Genomic DNA, 18,121 nt, shown 5'->3' with positions numbered 1-18,121 from the left:
ACATTATTTATAAGACCACTTACATTTTGATGTTACTTAATGAGGAATATGCATCATTGATTTGACTAGCTTAAGAGGTCATTTAGAACTTGCCCGTTAACAAGCTGTAATCTGCTGAGCACACAATGACTTTGTTTAAAATTATCTGTTTGGTACTGATCAATGACAATAATTGTTTGGTACCAATCACCATTGAAACTTGCTAATTACTTTGAAGGGCATACACACTCGCCTTTTGTAGGAGTGTGTAAATATTCACCTTGGAATTGTAAGATACAGTGGTGGAAGTATTACATTTTTTAACCAATTCAGCAAAGTCAGGTAGGTAGTTGTGTGTCCTGCACTATGTTGGGAAACACCAGAAAAAAGTTCTGGCATATGGAGATACTAAAATGGCTAGGACTCTTCAGCTCAGACAATAGATGATAGGGAATGCAGAGTATATAAAACTATGGCTGTACTGGAAAAGCTATTAATGACAATGTGTGTGCCATTTGGGATAGTACTAGTACTGGAAAACATCCAATGAGATGTAAGGATTAAAAATGTTTAGGGTGTTGCATACACAGGTGTCTCAAAAGATGCATGCTGTCCGCTTAAGATTTCAACAACAGTTGACCCATAAAGCTAAAAGTGGCTTGCGAGTCTTGTGCTGTATAGCATTCCATAATAAGTTCAGTTAACCTCCCGAGTTTGCTGCCTGGGCTGCCAGCACAGAGGGTTTGTCAAGCACTTCTGATGACACATCCATCTTTGTGGATCACTATTTGTTCAGGCCTGCTCTATGTCCTCTTGAAGACTTAGACCTGAAAGGGAGGACCACTGAAGCACAGCAGGAGTCCAGCCAGAGTATGATTGGCACATAAAGCATAAAATCACCTGATTTTATAATAATATTTCATTTTTTTACTGCTGTGTAATAAAGAGCTGTCTGCTTGTTTTCTGCATGTTGTTTAGTTGTTTAGTCGTGTCAGACGCTTTGTGACCCCGTGGACCAGAGCATGCCAGGCACTCCTGTCTTCCACTGCCTCCCGCAGTTTAGTCAAACTCATGCTGGTAGCTTCGACAACACTGTCCAACCATCTCGTCCTCTGTCGTCCCCTTCTCCTTGTGCCCTCCATCTTTCCCCAACATCAGGGTCTTTTCCAGGGAGTCTTCTCTTCTCATGAGGTGGCCAAGTATTGGAGTCTCAGCTTCAGGATCTGTCCTTCCAGTGAGCACTCAGGGCTGATTTCCTTAAGAATGGAGAGGTTTGATCTTCTTGCAGTCCATGGGACTCTCAAGAGTCTTCTCCAGCACCATAATTCAAAATGTTTTCTGCATAGCTAAAGGCAATTCAGAACCATCACTGTATGTGTGTTTTAAGTCTTATCTGACACCACTACGAATGTCAGCCGCTTCTTTCTTGGCCTACCACCCAGTTTGGAGTCAGCCTTCTGGAATACTTTTACAACCTCCTAGAATGCTTCAGAGTTCACTTTGATACATCAAACCCACTGCTGTGCTCTGCAAAGTTTTTCACCCCTCTGTATAGTTTATGTTTAAGAGTGCCAGTCACAATACACTGATTTTACTTCAGGTGGATTGCCAATAAATAAATAAATAAATAGAAAGCGGGTGAGAGACAGTTTCTTACCAGGCTTTGGAGGCTATTGCAAGATTTTGCAGGGCTGTCTGAGATCTCATGGGAGCCTCCAGAGCCCTCACATGGCCAACCCAGAGCTGAAGAGAAGGGTGGAGGGCTTAAAAGCTCTTTCCGCAAAGCGTTTTCCCACCCTGGAAAGTGTTTTTAAGCCCTCTGTCTTGCTTGCTGGGCTCTGGGAAGGCTGTACACAGGCTCTGGAACTCTTCGCAAGACCTCAGGCGATAAAAGAGTCTAGACAAATTTATGAATGATACGCCATCAGTGGCTAGGAGTCATGATGGCTGTGTACTACCTCCCGTATTGGAGTCAGTGTGCCTCTGAATACCTGATGCTGGGCAACTGAGTGGAAGATGTCTGTTGCCCTCATGTTTTGCTCGTGGGCTTCTCCTTGGCTGGCCATTGTGGAAACAGTATGCTGGACGAAATGGATCTTTTGTTTGATCCTTCAGAGCTGTCTTTTGAAATAGCCACAGCTTATCTTTCCTGCATTGCCCCATCCCACCAGGCAGGAAAGTTTAACCCTCTGGGAGATAATACAGCAGCACCTCCTTCCTTGTGAATATGGCTCAGCAATCACTTCCCTCGGCATTCAGAATCATGTGTTTTGTGGCCAAGCATCTCCACCTAGCATTCCTTAGTTGTAGGGAAAGAGCCTTTAAAGTTCTAAACAGACAGAGACAGATAGCCTTCTATGTGATAAAATACAGACCAATTCTTAAGGTAATAGCTTTAGTGAAATTTGAAATGTAGAGAAGCTAGATGTTAATTTACATGATACTCTGTAATTAACTTAAATGTGGCTAACTGCTTTGATTTGAATATAATACATTTCTTTTGGTACTGCTTTGAAAAGCAGGTGAATGGATTTCATTCCAAAGGCCCTCAAAATTCGTTGGAATATGCAAAATATCTTACACAACAATTGTAAGCTCATGTTCACTTTAGCATTCTTTGATCAATAAGTTCTATTTCAATATATTACTTTTTCCTCCTACCTGTAATTATGTATACATGCATGCTTGGTGTTAAAGCGTTATCATCTCTCATAAAACTAGATTTTTAATATAAATTGACAATGTGATCTCTCTTGCAAAAAAAGTATTGAAGCAAATATATGTGCTTTTTCTCCACTAGATTCAGAAAAGATGGCGAGGCTATTACGTGCGAAAATATATCCATAATTATTATGCGCTGAAGAAGTACCTGGAAGCTATTGCTTTGAATAATGAGCTGGTCAGGTAAAGATAAAAATACTGAGTAGTGAAACTTTAAATTTCTTTTTTTATATATTTCTAAATAGTTTATGGTGCTAATTAAATTATTTCTTCATGGAAAGAATTGCCTCCATTATCCAATATATAAAGTAGTCTTCTTCTTTCTCTTACCTAAGCATGTGGTGCAAATTATGATCTCGTTTATACAAGTATGTATGCAGCTATGATTCTACTGAATCCACTGGAGTGAACCCAAAGCTGAAATGCATACAACACAGAATTTATCTCTTTCCATCTGCTCAGGAGAAAAATACTCTGGACTTTCTATATTAACAAGTCTGTAGAATAATGAAGTAGTGCTAGAGGCTTAAGACCCCAATTGCAACATGTATGTGGGCCCTAATTCTGGTGGATGGGTGCTGAGACAAGGCACATGCTGCTAGGCCATGATAGTTTTCCAGTGCCTTTACCAGATATGGCTCTCAGGGGTCAAGGAGCTGGAGATGGTTAAGAAGAGAATATTGCCACTACTGTCCACCATGTGCACTGAGAGTGTTTATAGAGTAATCCAGCCCTGAGTTGGACTCAACTCCATCACTCAGTCGTGTAGTGAACATTCTGTCCCTTGGGCCTCACTGGTTCCTTAAGGTCTGTAGGTCAAGACACCAAGTGAGTGTCTTTAAAATAGGTGTGGGGAACCTGGGATTCTCCAGATGGTACTGGAATACAACTTCTCCCAGGCTTGTGCCCCAGGGAGGACACTTCAGTCCTGCTAACTCAGTGGCTTGACTTCACTCCCAGAGGCACACTCCACTGTCTATCGAGACAGACTGATGCCAACAACAACAGCCTCCATCATCCCTGACCATTGGGCATTTTAAATGGGGCTGATGGGAGGTGGTATCAAAAACATCCGCAAGGCCGCAGATTCCCTGGTCTGAGAATTGCTCACAAACGACAATTTCACTTGATGTGATTTTTGCCATCATGGGTCTTCTCCCATCGTTTCAGCCCTGTTTGGCAGATTGTTTCATTTTTAGCAACTCAGAAAGGGAAATCATAATCTTCTTAGTCTACTGGAACTATCCTCTCTGTGGGAAAAATAATTACTTCGTGTTACAGCTTCAATCAAGATGCATCAATCCTTAGATCTTATAAATTTACAGAAAAAAGGCATTTGTGCATGTTTTAGTTATTCTTGTAAACACAAATACTGTAGAAAAAATGCAGCAGAATTTTTAAAAAAATTAATTTGTATATTACCCTTCATATGAAGACTACAGGGTGGTTTACAGTATAAAACAAAATACATAACATAAAAACAAAACAATAACACCCCATCAAGGAGTACTTGGAAACAGAAATCTTCTATGACTGGTATTCATCTAAGCTTTACTCAGAGGCAACCCATTGAAATTAATAAATCTACCCTAGTTGTGCTTATTAATTTTAGTGAATCTACATGGAGTAAAGCTTAGCTGAATACCACCGTATGTGTCTGGATAGTCCCTTTTGTCATTATGTTTATATAACACATATGTAAGATTACGTTTTCACAGCCTGCCTCTTACAAAGATAAATTGGTTTGATTAATTTAAAGACTGAGTATGCATTTTCTAGATGTGTCCACTTATAACCTATAGCCCCATATGCAAAAACTGCCCTAGGTTATGAACAAGAAAATGATATCATGAAATTAAAAACTAGCCTCAGGGATACAGATTGGCAGCGTTAATAAAAATCATAATGCTGTTAATGGTGAAACTTACAATACACCGAGTTTCTCTTCTAATTTTAGTTTCAGATATACATTGACTTTATCTGTTACTTAATGTTTTGCAGCATTAAAGGTGGGATGCAATCAACTTAGAAAATGAGCTAATTTCAGGAATAGATTGAATTCATTAGAACTGTTATCCACAAGCCCTTTGCTATTGCTTATGGTTTTAAGCTTCATTTGAAATAGGTTTAACTGGTGACCCTTTGGCTTGAACCGCAAGCTATGAGACAAATGTGGGATCCCCATGTTTGCCTTGTAACACTAAAGCAAGAAAGAGTTAGGCAGGATAGGGCACCTAAGCCATTCTTCCTTCCAAATCCACCCTGGCCATTTTAACCCTACATTTCTCAGCCAAGCTCTGAGATTCGAATAAGCACAATTGGGGGATAAAGAGCTGGAGGGTACATCTTCAGGGGAGAATCAATGGAAAAGGGGGAGCCAAGCATCTTAATCCCACCAGCTGTTTCTGTGCTACAAACGCAGCCCCAGCCTTTATAGGAATCTGGCAGAGATGGTGTTGGGAACCTGTGTTTGCCTGTGTAATAAATGCATTGTTCTTCAGTTTTCTGATCGTAAAGGAAGTAGTTTGGACAGGTTTGGACAGAGACAAATCACTGTCCCGTCTCAAATTTAGGAGATGTTGTAGAGCTATAATCGGTATAAAAATAGCCCATTTTTAAACCCAAGAGCCTGGGTTAAATGTTCATTTCAAATCCAAACGGGAACTTAACTACTCAGATTTAGTATTCCACCAAATGTTTAATAATGCCTCCAGTAAGGACAGTTGGTTTCTCCAGCTTGGGAACAAAACCGAGTGTTTCAGTAGGTCTGACCAGCATATCGCAGCATTGTAAACAAATATTGCCCAATGCCCTTGTAGATGTCTTTATTTTATTTTGACCATTTATATCCTATCTTTATTAGTAAGTATATTCAGGGTGACTCACAAGAAAGTTATTGCAAAAGCCTGTTTCCCCCTTCATATGACATAATGATATCATGTGATTGACAGGTGGGGGTCCTGCCCATCTGCCAGATTTGGCCCCTTGATGCACATCCTAATAAGGATCTGTCCCGTGGAGCCAAAAAGTCTCCACACCCTATTCTGTTCCTCAGGAGGACTCTGGAAACTGAGCACAAACAGTATGAGTAGTTCACTAGACTACCCAAAGGAAACCTGTCGGCTCTTAGGACTAGGCAGTTTTAATGGAGCAAGAGGAGTTGGAACAGAAAAATGTTCTGCTGAAAGCAAGTAATTTGAAACTGTGTGTGTGTGATTCATAGGATGGGTGAATTCCCATGTATAATAGGGAAACAATTTGCTGAGTAGGATCAAAGGCGGATCTAGGGGAACACAACTGGTGCAGCTGCACTGGACACGGAGCTTCTGAGGCACCACAACTATGACATCCAACGGAAGGCGAGAGGTTGAGGGGACACCCACCAGATTTTGGTGTCAAACGGCACCACTGAAAGTTGAGACACCAAGGTCTGCTGCTAGCAGAATCTAGCTTTTCCTTGACAGTTATCAAGTCCAAAATACACATGGGAATTCTCTGTATCTGATCAAGATCTGATACCATAATTAGTATTTCTTAACATGAACATTAGTTAATTGTGCAAACTCTCTGTGACTACTTTTGAGCACTGTTTGGAGATTTCCTTTGGGGAGAAGATGGTGTCCTACCTCTTAACAGGATTAGGTAAATGGCAGCATATTACATTGATATGGCTGCCCATTACCTTCCAGGCAAAAATTAAAGTGTTGGCCAAATTTGAATCTGTTTCTTCAAAAACTTGGCAACTAATTTCATTGTACCACTTTTTTTAATTGAACAATTCACCGTAGAGCCGGGATGAAACTTAAAGCTGTTCCAAAGCAGTGATAAAGCAATTATGGGACATTTTGGCTGCTGAACTACCTTTATTAAGGTTACTTATGGACTTTAGTATCTTCTGTAGATTGATTCTGCTGTTAAAACCTGAGCCGCAGTGTGTATCACACACTTTTATATAGTCTCAACTGCAACAGATTTCACAGTCTCCTATTTTATCTAAAGTGGGATCTTAACTGTAAAGTAAGTAGAAAAGAAGGAAAAGGTGCAATTTCATTAAGCTCTAACATATCATTGGCTGTCAGGCTGGCCTTGTTATGCTGTCCATCCTCATTTAACTATCCCACAAGATCTCTTAATGAAGTTAAGCCCCAAGTTCACTCCAATAATTCTGTGGCAAGAGTTTGTGCAATGTAACAATTCATCACTTGTCAGGAAGGCACTTTTAGTTTATACATTTAATAAGGGCATCCTCTAGCTTGGTTAATTAGAAGTGAACAGTTTGCATATTTACTAAATGTGGAGTGTCATTGCCACCACGGCCTATTGCCTACATGAATTATTTCTCTATCTGCAATAAACAGCTGGGTAATTATTACTGCCATAATCAGATAAATTCCCTCTGTAAGGCTTTTCTTACATGGCAATTCTTTGAACTCATCCAAAGCTGAACAAAATTTATGAACTCCAGTAGCTGGGCCACTTTTTCATAGTATACTGTCCCTATTTCAAGGACACATATAGCATTATAAATATTCCATAAATTAGGAGGGTAAATATGATTACCTAAAGATTATATATTAATAAATGAGATTTTTGAAAACACAATTCTCGGGTTGTAATTGATTAAATTATATCACTCCTGCTCTATGCAGTTGTAGGCATCTGACAGGGTATCTGCGGTTCAGGGTAAAAGAGCCAGGCACCAAGATTGGAAGTAAAATTATCTGGGAGAGAAACACCGGAGGAGAGGGGTGTTTGCTCTGTTCATGTTAATAGACTTGTAACTCTTCTTTCATACGCATGAAATGTTAGGTGGGATTTTAGATGGGGGGAATGTAGTGGGCCATTAAAACAGTACCTTATCTTGCTTTTTAATCATTGTGTTATAATTATTCTTTCTAGAGACAAACTGAATTTACTGGTGACTAATTGACTGATATGGTTAACAGGGATAGCCAATGTGGTGCCCTCCCGATGTTGTGATCTACAATTGCCAGCAGCCCCAGACAGCATGGTCAGTAGTCAGGGATGTTGGGAATTGTAGTCCAAAACATCTGGAGGACCCCACACTTTCAGCTCTGTGGCTAGTTGTACCCACACATTTTTGTTTGTCCCCAGGACATGTTATCTGTTTTTTTCTGGCTTGGTTTTAGTTTTTTTATAGGGTTTGGGCTATGAGACTTCACTGGACCCTTCTAAAAGGGAAAAGGCATTAAGTGAAGAAGGGAAAGTGTAAGAACAGGAACAGTTTGCAAGGAGCTAGCTCTCTAAACTGGGTGAATGGGCATTAAATGTGATTCAGTGCAATCAAGTGTAAAGTTACACACACTGGGTTAAGTAATTCTAACTTTTTATGGGGGCTGATGGGAGTTGTAGTTCAGCAACATCCTGAGGGCCAAGGGTTCTTCATGCCTGACTTAAAAAGAATATGGCCATAGTATAGTGTTGCCATACATCTGGAAATTCCCAGGCATAGCTGGAATACTGCAGTTGGAAGCAGTGTCTGACGGAAATTGCTGAAATGTCCAGAAAAATCCGGACATGTGGCAACCTATGTTGGTAGTGTTGTTTTTGGCGATTTTCCTTAAAAATAGCTCAATTTTTGTGTGTGTGGTCCTTTTGGCAATTTTGCCAAACCAGCTCAACAATTCTGGCCCATATTTTGAAACATGGCAACCCTACCATAGTGTTATTTCTCACAAAGCTTATACACACTTTCCTTGTTACATTTTGGGAGGTTCTCAGAGTGAGTAAGTAGAAAACTACTGTATCTTTCTGCAGTAAAACTCCTGAAGCCTCATTTAATTGTAACTCCACTCCCTCCCTCATCTTAAATGTACATATAACTTCTTGGTGGTTTTTCGTAGACTCCTGTGTCTCATCTCCTCTCTACTTAGCATAGCTCTGCTAGTGAAAGTAAATATTGGGGCAGGAAGGCAGTAATCAGAGGAATCATTGCTGATGCACTACTGACTGTGATCCCCAGAAATTGATGTAGTGCCAATTCATGCTGAAAGCTCTTTTATCGACTTTGAGGCTCAGAGAGCTGATGTAAGTGTATCTGTATCTTTTTAAAAATACTTTTACATAAATAAATGCTTACTACATGTGTTGTAAAAAAACTTTTACTGAAGATTATTGGCACAATCAAATAACCAATTGATAGCCAGAAACAAATTTTACACTTCATTGGCTGCATGGAGACATCATGGTAATCATAAACCATAGTTTACCATGCAAGAATGTGTTGTGTCCATTTCACTACTCCCTACCACTGCTTGGGAAAAACAAAGTGCAATCATGGCTGCGTTGGGGATTGTGATTCGTTTTGGTGAAACCAGGATTGCTAAACCCAGAACAAAGCTTAGATTTGCCTACGAGCTAGGATACTTCATTTGAACGCAGCAATAATTTTATACGAAAGGAAGAAGCAGTGACTTACATCCCAAATCATAAAGACCAGCAATAGATTATCTTGGCATGAAATATGTAAACCTCTATCATTTTTACCTTTCTAGTAGATCTAAAGAATAGAGCAGGCATAGGCAAACTCCAGCCCTCCAGATGTTTGGGACTACAATTCCCATCATCCCTAGCTAACAGGACCAGTGGTCAGGGGTGGTGGGAATTGTAGTCCCAAACATCTGGAGGGCTGGAGTTTTCCTATGCCTGGAATAGAGAGTTGGAAATGTGGTCATGAGATCAACAGACTAGTTTGATACTGTATCCCTCCTGATATGATGACTCCATCAGAGTAAACCACAGTTTTATTTTGTTTTTATAAATGTTTCACTGTGAATATGCCCTATCTTGACTGTTCTCTCTACCCTTTCCTATACAAATTATACACTATTTTGATTTGTCTGAAATGCCCTTTGCTTTCCTTAATGCTACATATTTATAGTTATACAGTCACAAGATCACAAACTTCTTATTAAAATGCAAAACAAAATGCAATATTTTGATAAAGTTCAATGAAAGTATGTCAGTATAAATCTGCAAGATCTTAGTGTTGAGTGCATCACCATTACGGTCTGAATACTGCTGTAATCATCATTTAAAGACATCTACTAAAGTGCTAGGAAAACATTATATATGTGTTTTTAACATTTATAGAAACAGAAGGAGCACTGTCAACCAAATTTGCATCTCATAGCTGGAACCAACACCACTGCACACTGCATAAATGAAAACTCAGAATAACAATAAGTTACCTTGGCACATGAATGAGTTTTATTTTTAATACCTAACCAAAAGTGAAAAATTCACAGTCTCAGACATTTGTTGCATATAATCTTAGTTGAATCATGATGACAAGTGTTCCTAAGTGCATTACTTCTAAAATATGAATGCATTTAACTAGTGAAAGGATTTAAATTATTGTGGCATTTTACCATAAAAAGATTCTATTCCTTTTTCTCCAACTTTCCCAAAGCTTTATTAGGCCTTCGTTCTCGCTTTCGCTGACTTTTACCATTTTGTAGGGCATTTGGGGGCAGAATGTCAGGCACAGGTTCACATATTCATTTTCCTTTGTAACTTCACTAATATCCTATGCATAGGGTAGGAACATAAGAAGAGCCAAGCCAAGTTTATATAGGATTACATGACAGACAACATTTTAGAAGAGGAATTCCTAGTTCATCCTCATGCTGAAGGGCTTTTCTAAGATGGTGCCATCTGAAACCAAAAAGTATGCCACGTTCTTCTAACCAATTTTTATTCATATGTAGATTTACATAATTTAATCAATTAATTTAGCAATTATGAATGATAACTCATAGGATAAAGGAATATTCGTTTATTTGGGTTGACAAAAAAAAAAAGTAACATCCTTAATCTGAATGGTCAAATTATGGGGCCCTGATTCCCCCTTCAGATTCAACTGATTTTTGCTGCATTGTGATTTCAAGAGGGTGATACACTGGTACCTCTGGTTACGAACTTAATTCGTTCCGGAGGTCCGTTCTTAAGCTGAAACCGTTCTTATCCTGAGGCGCGCTTTCGCTAATGGGGCCTCCCGCTGTGCGCGTGTCTTTGGCGCGCGATTTCCGTTCGCATCCTGGAGCAAAGTTCGCAACTGGGAGCAGCTACCTCCGGGTTAGCAGAGCTTGTAACCTAAAGTGTTTGTAACCAGAAACATTTGTAACCAGAGGTACCACTGTACTGAAGTCTAGGGGAAAGATTCAGTTAAAGGGTCCCACTAATGGAAGCCCACACAAGGACTTCTTGCTCAGTGGGGCTAATGTTGTATGATTTCATCAGCATTATGTTTAATTTTCTTTGTAATTGTTTCTCTTTCAAAGGGTTCCCTTTATTGTTTTTATTATGCAGGGCATGTTAATGGCTATATATTTTAAAGTGGTTTGGGGTTCTTATTAATTTTTTTGTATTTTTTTAACAATTTAATTTAAAAGTTTTCAGGAAAAGTAAAGGAAAGTGTGCATGTGCTTTCACCTGGAGTGATCATTTTGTTCCTTCAGTATTTTCCTTCAGGGCCTAACCTTTGGTAGAGACTGTCTCCCTTTTTTTCCTTCCCTCACCTTTGAGTCCCAAGCATGTCTGCCCATGAGAGACCCACTGCAGAAACATATACAGTGGTACCTCGGGTTACAGACGCTTCAGGTTACAGACGCTTCAGGTTACAGACTCCACTAACCCAGAAATAGTACCTCGGGTTAAGAACTTTGCTTCAGGATGAGAACAGAAATCATGTGGCGGCGGCAGCGGGAGGCCCCATTAGCTAAAGTGGTGCTTCAGGTTAAGTACAGTTTCAGGTTAAGAACGGATCTCCGGAATGAATTAAGTACTTAACCCGAGGTACCACTGTACTAGATGCACTGAATTAGAATATTCACTGCCCTCTAATTTGCTTGCACCAGTTCAGGATGATGCTTAATTCCTATCAAATCTTGCTACCTGGGAACATACAGTTATTTTCAGATATCATTGGACTTCCCTTAAGAATCTGCAAGTTGGGGGTGCCTTCTGCTTGGGAATTGGTACCACTCTAGAAGCACTGTTATAGTAGGGCATAAATAACATATAATTCTTTGTTAAAATAGTTCCTTGTTTTTAGGTTCCCTATTCAGTCTTAGATTCCTACTTATATGCCTCTTTGAATCACTGCTTACTTATACATAGGACTCTGTGTGAACCCATTTGAGGAAGAAATGCTGTTGTTGTAACTATTGTCCTTAAAAATGTGCTCATTCATCACATTCCTGCACTCATCCCAACTCAAACCCTGTTTTTCCTTCTATAGGTGTGTGCTAGAGAGCTTAGAACTCACTCTTCCCACCTATTCATTGTTCTAGATCACTAGCCACCTAGTGTTGAACTAGGGTCTAACAACCACATCATGTTTTTATATGTATAATTCATTCATATACATAAATTATAGTGTTTCCATTAAATATTATATAAGATACAAGTTCAACAAAAAATACCATCTTACAAGTTCAACAAAAGATACCATCTTAGCTTTTTCTCTGTTGCCAGTTTAGCATTGATATATATTGTGAAGAAAATGAGCTCTAAAAATGTAGGCTGCCTGTTCACGTAAAAAAGAATTATATCTGCTCTTCAATTCTGTGAGTAATATTCAACTAAGTTTTACTTAGAGTAGACCTATTGAAATGATTGAAAATGACTAAACTAGGTCCATTAATTGCAGTGGGTCTAGTCTGAGTAAAATATAGTTGAATACCATCCTATAACTCCCAGGGCGGTTATTGGACTAGCATTGGAGATTAAAGAAGAAAGGAAATACTTGTTACTGATATAGCCTTTATGCTGCAGTGATTGTTCATAATAAAATTATTTGCTGCCAAGTTCTGCATTTTTTGACAAATGTAATTTAATTTTACCAAATTACTATAGTGAATAGTGAATCATCCATTCAAAATAATAATAGTCAACTTTCATTGATGAAACAAAATTGTTTTATTGTTTCATTGTTTCATTGATGAAACAAAATTGTTTCAATTAATTACATTGAATATATATTTGTATATAAATGCTTTTCTTCTGTGTTGTCCAGCACTTACTCATTTTTGGACAATTCTAGCTTTTACCATTGTTGCCAAGAAGTTGGATGGAAATGAAGAACTTGTAAATATTCATTCGTAGGCATTTCATTCTCTGCAGTTCATAGATACTGAGGCTGACCAGACAAATCTGCAGCAAAAAAAGAGTAATTACTAAATAGGAAACATATGTACCAACGTTGACAGGTGTAATTGCTTTTAAAAATCCGAGAATGTATGTTTATTTATTTTTATTAATGCTATTGTAAAAATGCTTATTTACTCACATTTCTCGGCTCTGAGATCTGTTCCTTGAGGACAAAGAAAGGTCACCAGTCTCTCCAAGTCCTAGTTCTTTGTCAAAAGTGGACACAGTTAATGAGGTTGGTTTGGTACGGCACAAATTCTCAGACACAGATAGAGATCCTTTCAATGGAAACAAATTTGTTTGGCTTTACCAGGTTACTTAGCGATTAATAATAGCCTTGAGATGCAGGTCAGAAAGGTCAGTGTACCCGCTTGCCAATACAATCTAAAATGTACAGCAAGTCCAGGTCTCCAGGCTTGGAGGCCTCCAAACACTATGCATAAAGTAAAACAGGCTATTTTCCAACTTCTTTTTTCATATTAATAAGCAATTTTCAAGAGAAGTGTGGCAAAATGGGGGCCATGCCACTCTAAGTAATTCATTTATTTTGCAATTTAATCTTATGTTGGAAAAAAATTACACTGCTGCAAAAGCATAGCATGGTGATTTTTAAACGTCAGTATGTTTCATAAGTAACCTTGTATGAAATATTGTATTAGAAGCCTTTAACAGTAAAAGGCAACAAAAAGAAAAAAGAAAACATTCCAGGGATTGAAACAGAATAATACATCTTCTCCTATCTTTAATTTATTTCTGTTTTGTTCTACTTTTGCCTTGTACATTTGAAAGAAAAACATGTGTGATTTACTTAATATTTTACTCTACATGTTATGGATTAATATTTTGATGGAAAAGTAAAAAATGACATAGCATATAGATTTTTGTAACAGAGTTTTCTATATCTATGGTAAAAATATTGCCAGATTGCATGTTTTAAAAAGTTATGACCCATTATACTGAAAATATTATTTATTTGTTTTGTATCCTGCCATTCATCAACAAGCAATCTCAGCATGGGTTACATCATAAAAAAGGGGAAAAATACATCCATTGTAATAAAATGCAGTAGCATTACAAACAACATCAAAACGTTCCATATCTACATATTTATAGATAGCGAGAAACTGACAATATCTATAATTGTAATGGAGTGAAAATGCTCTGGTCTTGTGATGGACAGAGTCAACTGATTGTTGCATGATCATCATAGTTTTCTGAATAGCTCTGTAATGCAATGAAATCCACAGTCCTACACTTCATACAGGTTTAACTCTGATTATTTTTCAAAGCAAACCTTTAAAGTGCTTCTTGCGTTCAGCCTTTATTTCAGGAGACTCCCACTGTGCCAAGACCACAGTACTGTAGTAAGTAACTGATGATGTAAAAGAGAGAACTTGTAAGAACTTATAACTCTGGAGGTGAATTCTAGGGGTAGGAAGTCTGAAGAAACCTAGTTTTCAGTTCATGTCCTAGCTGGGAAGCTTGAGGGCCCATAGCAAATTAGATGAAACTCCAATTTTGGATAAGGAAACTCTGCTGATAAAAGTGGTTCCACACCACATGGACATCTGCAGGAGAAGAAAAAGCTAAGGAATGAACCCTACACAAATCTGGAGTGGAGTCTCTAAGGTAGTTGAATGGTGTCTTGTGGGCCATCATTGACCATGGGCTAAAAATGATCAGCATTGACCTTGCTGCTCTACAGGAGACCAAACTTGCTTCAAATGACAGCCTCCAAGAGATGAACGACACCTTTTTCTGGCAAGGAGGGCATCCAGAAGAACCACATATTCACAGTGTAGGCTTCACAGCGTGGAACCCTCTTCTGTCTGCAATAGAACCGCTGACCAAGGGCTCAGAATGCTTGCTTTTCCTCACCTTTCAACCACCTCCAGTCCAGTTAACATATTGAATGTCTACACGCACACTAGACCAGGCTGTCGGGAGGGTCCTAGCCTGCGAACACCTGGGAGATTTCAATGCTAGAGTTGGAGATGATCATCACACATGGGGCAACTTCATCGGCCCCTTTAGTGTTGGCAGCATGAACAAGAATGGACAACAGCTGCTAGATCTGTGTTCATATCACAGCCTCTGAACCATGAACAGGTTCTTCTCTACCAAGGCAAAACAGCAAGTGTCATGGGGCACTGGCACCGGCACCAGCTGCACTTGATTGTCACCAGATGATTGGCACTGAACTGTGATCATGTCACATGGAGCTACCACAGTGCCAACTGTGACACAGATCACTCACTAGTGATGAGCAAGATCCTTCTCCGATTCTGTCAAAGAAGCTCTACTGAACTGCCCCAGAGACAGCGTCAAAGCAAAGTGGAACTACCTACAACACAGCTATGTGTTTGGCAAAAGAGAGCAGCAGATCCCTGACTGAGCCTGGCATTAAGAACATGGAGCCTCTTTGGCATATTCTTCTCCTTGTTGCTCTCCTGTGTCTTCAGCTCGACTGAAGACGGTGTCTACATCCATTCAAGGAGTGGCGGGGGACTATTTAACCTGACACGTCTGCACACCAAGACAAAAGTGTGGTGGGTCCATATCTGAGAGAGGTTCTTTGCAGATGAGGCAGCCTTGATTGTGCACTTCAAGGAAGCTCTAGAGTCTCACCAACCAATTTGCCCAAACCTGTATGGGATTCGGCTTTGCCATCAGCCTGACAAAGACCAACATCCTGGGTCAGGACGTTGCCTGGGTGTGTCTAAGTGCAACCAGCTCCTCTTTGAGAACACGTGCACGGTCCTTCACATATGTATTGGGGATTTTTTCATATGTATTGAAGCTTTCCATTTATAGGTAGGCAATCGGTGTACCCCTTGAATGCATGCAAAAGTGCCCTGCATGTGCCCTTTGTATCTACACGGGGCTCTTTGAATTAATTGTAATATTTAATTACATGCATCCAAACCAGTGCCATTAAAATCAATGGGAGTTTTGCTATTAACTTTACTGTGCTGTGGATTGCACTCCCTGATATTTAATTGATATGGAATATGTTGAAGTATTATAAATATTTACCCTACAGGAACTGAATTATTTTCAGTGCTGTATTTTACATAAGATGCCCAGAAAAAGGTCAGAACTTACCTAATTAACATTTATTAAATCTACATACATCGCTGAACAAAATTTATGTCTTTCACACACAAGGTTAATTTGAATTAGTGTTTCTTAATACCAATAACAACAAATGTTAATCAAGCTAACTTCTACTCTGGGTATATGTTAGTGAGGGTGATACTGTAATGCGTTGTTATAAATATATTATGCAATCACATTTTATCTATGAAATGTTTTAAGGGTTCAATAATTGGCAATAGGATTCGTAATTTATTAGAAAAAATCATAGAAACAAATTCACAGGGTTGAAAATTCCTGCAAGAGTTCTCTTAACTAATTACTTAATCTTCTGTGTCTTAATACTGAATCAGACCATTTGTTCATGTAACCCAACACTATCTACTCAGACTAGAAGCAGAAGTCCAAGGCAGAAGGATAATGGTCTGGGGTTGTGTAGAGGTCAAATACACATTACTATTTCTGAAGCAGGGTTCCCCCAGTGTCCTTGCCTCCAGCATCCTGGAGCCAACCAGTCAGTATAAAAGGGGAGATTTTAGCCAAAAAGTATTTTCACCCTTTCTGTTGATTTGAGCCAATCCGAGTTGAAGGAGGTGAGTCAACCACTGAGGATTGACTTGTAGGGACACTCTGGAGTCAGATGTGCAAGAACAACACCGATGAGTCGTTCTGTGTATTCCATATAAAAACACGAGCTGCTTCAGTTTCAAAAAACTGATGTTAAAGTTCTGCTATGGACAATGGAACTTCAGGGAAAACACAACTCAAGTCACTCCAAAATAATATATTGGAGCACTCCAAATCATATACCCATGTACATGCACAGAAAATAGTAGATCTAGCTGAAAGGCAACGCATAGAGAACTGCACTAATTGTTGCAATGCGTCCCTAATTATTATTGCTGTATAATCTTACAAGGTTGTATAAATTTGGAAAGGGACATGGCTGTGAGGAGGTCTGGTTGTGAGGGGGCATAGCTGTGACTATTATGCAGGGACCCTGCATTTCTGAATTTGCTAGTACACTCCTGGTCCCTGGTCCATTGGGGAGGGGTTTCCTATTCTGTTACGTGAGTTCTGCCACTGATGCATGGCCCCTCTCCCAATAAATATGCAATAATGAGCAATCTCTATAGGACCCGCTCTGTCAGTCTCTTTATACCTGTAACCTTGTGACTCCGAAAGGGAGACAAATGCTTATTCAACAGCAAAAACAGACACAGGATAGTTCCTTATTTACAACCTCCCCATACTTACTGAGCTTTGTTAGTAAGCAGAATGTTGAACTTAGAAAGACCATTGGTCTAACTAAGCATGGCGCTACACAGTCATCCATAAGTATCTATTCTAGGGAGGCTACAAATTTTCATGTGGCATCTAACTCGCATAACCAACTACACGTTTCCTTCATGCTCCGGTACTGTATGGAGAAGTTTATTCCTTTGTCTTTAACTCCTGCCCCAACATTAAAATATCATGCCGTGTTTAGGGCAGCTTAAGTTTCACAGCTCTGTATTAGGAAGCTTTTGATGTCTGATGTATCTTGGTTTTTTTATATTCTGTTGGAAGCCTCCCAAAGTGGCTGGGGCAACCCAGTCAGATGGATGGGGTACAAATAATTATTTTAATGTTATTATTAAAACTAAAACCAGTCATTTCTAAACAATTTGTAAGCTGATTTTGTTCTAAAAACATAGATACAAGGATACATAATAGTTTACCTATTAATCTTTAAACTCTTGTTTACATGAAGCTGGATCTCCCAGAATGGTTGAGAATCTTAGTGCATTGGCTGAATGTCTCTTGAATTCCATTGTTCTAACAGTACTAGCCAGACATTGCTGAATGTAGTCAATCCTGATGTTGTCGATTTCAGTAAACAGTGGACGATGCCAGCATATCATCATCACTAGGGAAGATGGGCTGGGAAAGGCTTTTTAAAGCACCGATACCTTTTTACATTGGCCCAGTAATCATTTAAATGTTTTCATGCAGGAAAGAACTGGAAGAGTTTGCGGAGATGAAGGAGAAAGAGGAACAGAAAAAAGCCCTCGAAAGAGAAAAAAGGAAAAAGGATTACCTCGCCCAAAAGATGCATTACCTCCTTAGCACTGTGCAGGTTGGTGTACCTGTCCCTGACAGCTCATGCAAA

General features: G+C 39.2%; 1 protein-coding gene across 2 annotated transcripts in view; it reads left to right on the top strand.

The window, feature by feature from the left end:
* SPATA17 (spermatogenesis associated 17) overlaps positions 1 to 18,121 on the top strand; it is a gene marked incomplete at both ends in the record, with an annotated part of 76,004 nt that overhangs the window by 8,342 nt on the left and 49,541 nt on the right. For both annotated transcript variants that reach the window (XM_083605350.1, XM_083605349.1), the window contains 2 exons: positions 2,780 to 2,883; positions 17,965 to 18,088. In XM_083605350.1, the coding sequence (XP_083461476.1) occupies positions 2,780 to 2,883; positions 17,965 to 18,088 (228 nt within the window). The remainder of the gene's footprint in view (positions 1 to 2,779; positions 2,884 to 17,964; positions 18,089 to 18,121) is intronic.

The sequence above is a fragment of the Podarcis filfolensis genome (assembly GCF_964270895.1).
Source record: "Podarcis filfolensis genome assembly, chromosome: 3".
In the NCBI taxonomy this organism is placed as follows: Eukaryota; Metazoa; Chordata; class Lepidosauria; order Squamata; family Lacertidae; genus Podarcis; species Podarcis filfolensis.
Note: the sequence above shows the minus strand (reverse complement) of the source record. Positions and strands in the feature narration are given on the sequence as shown.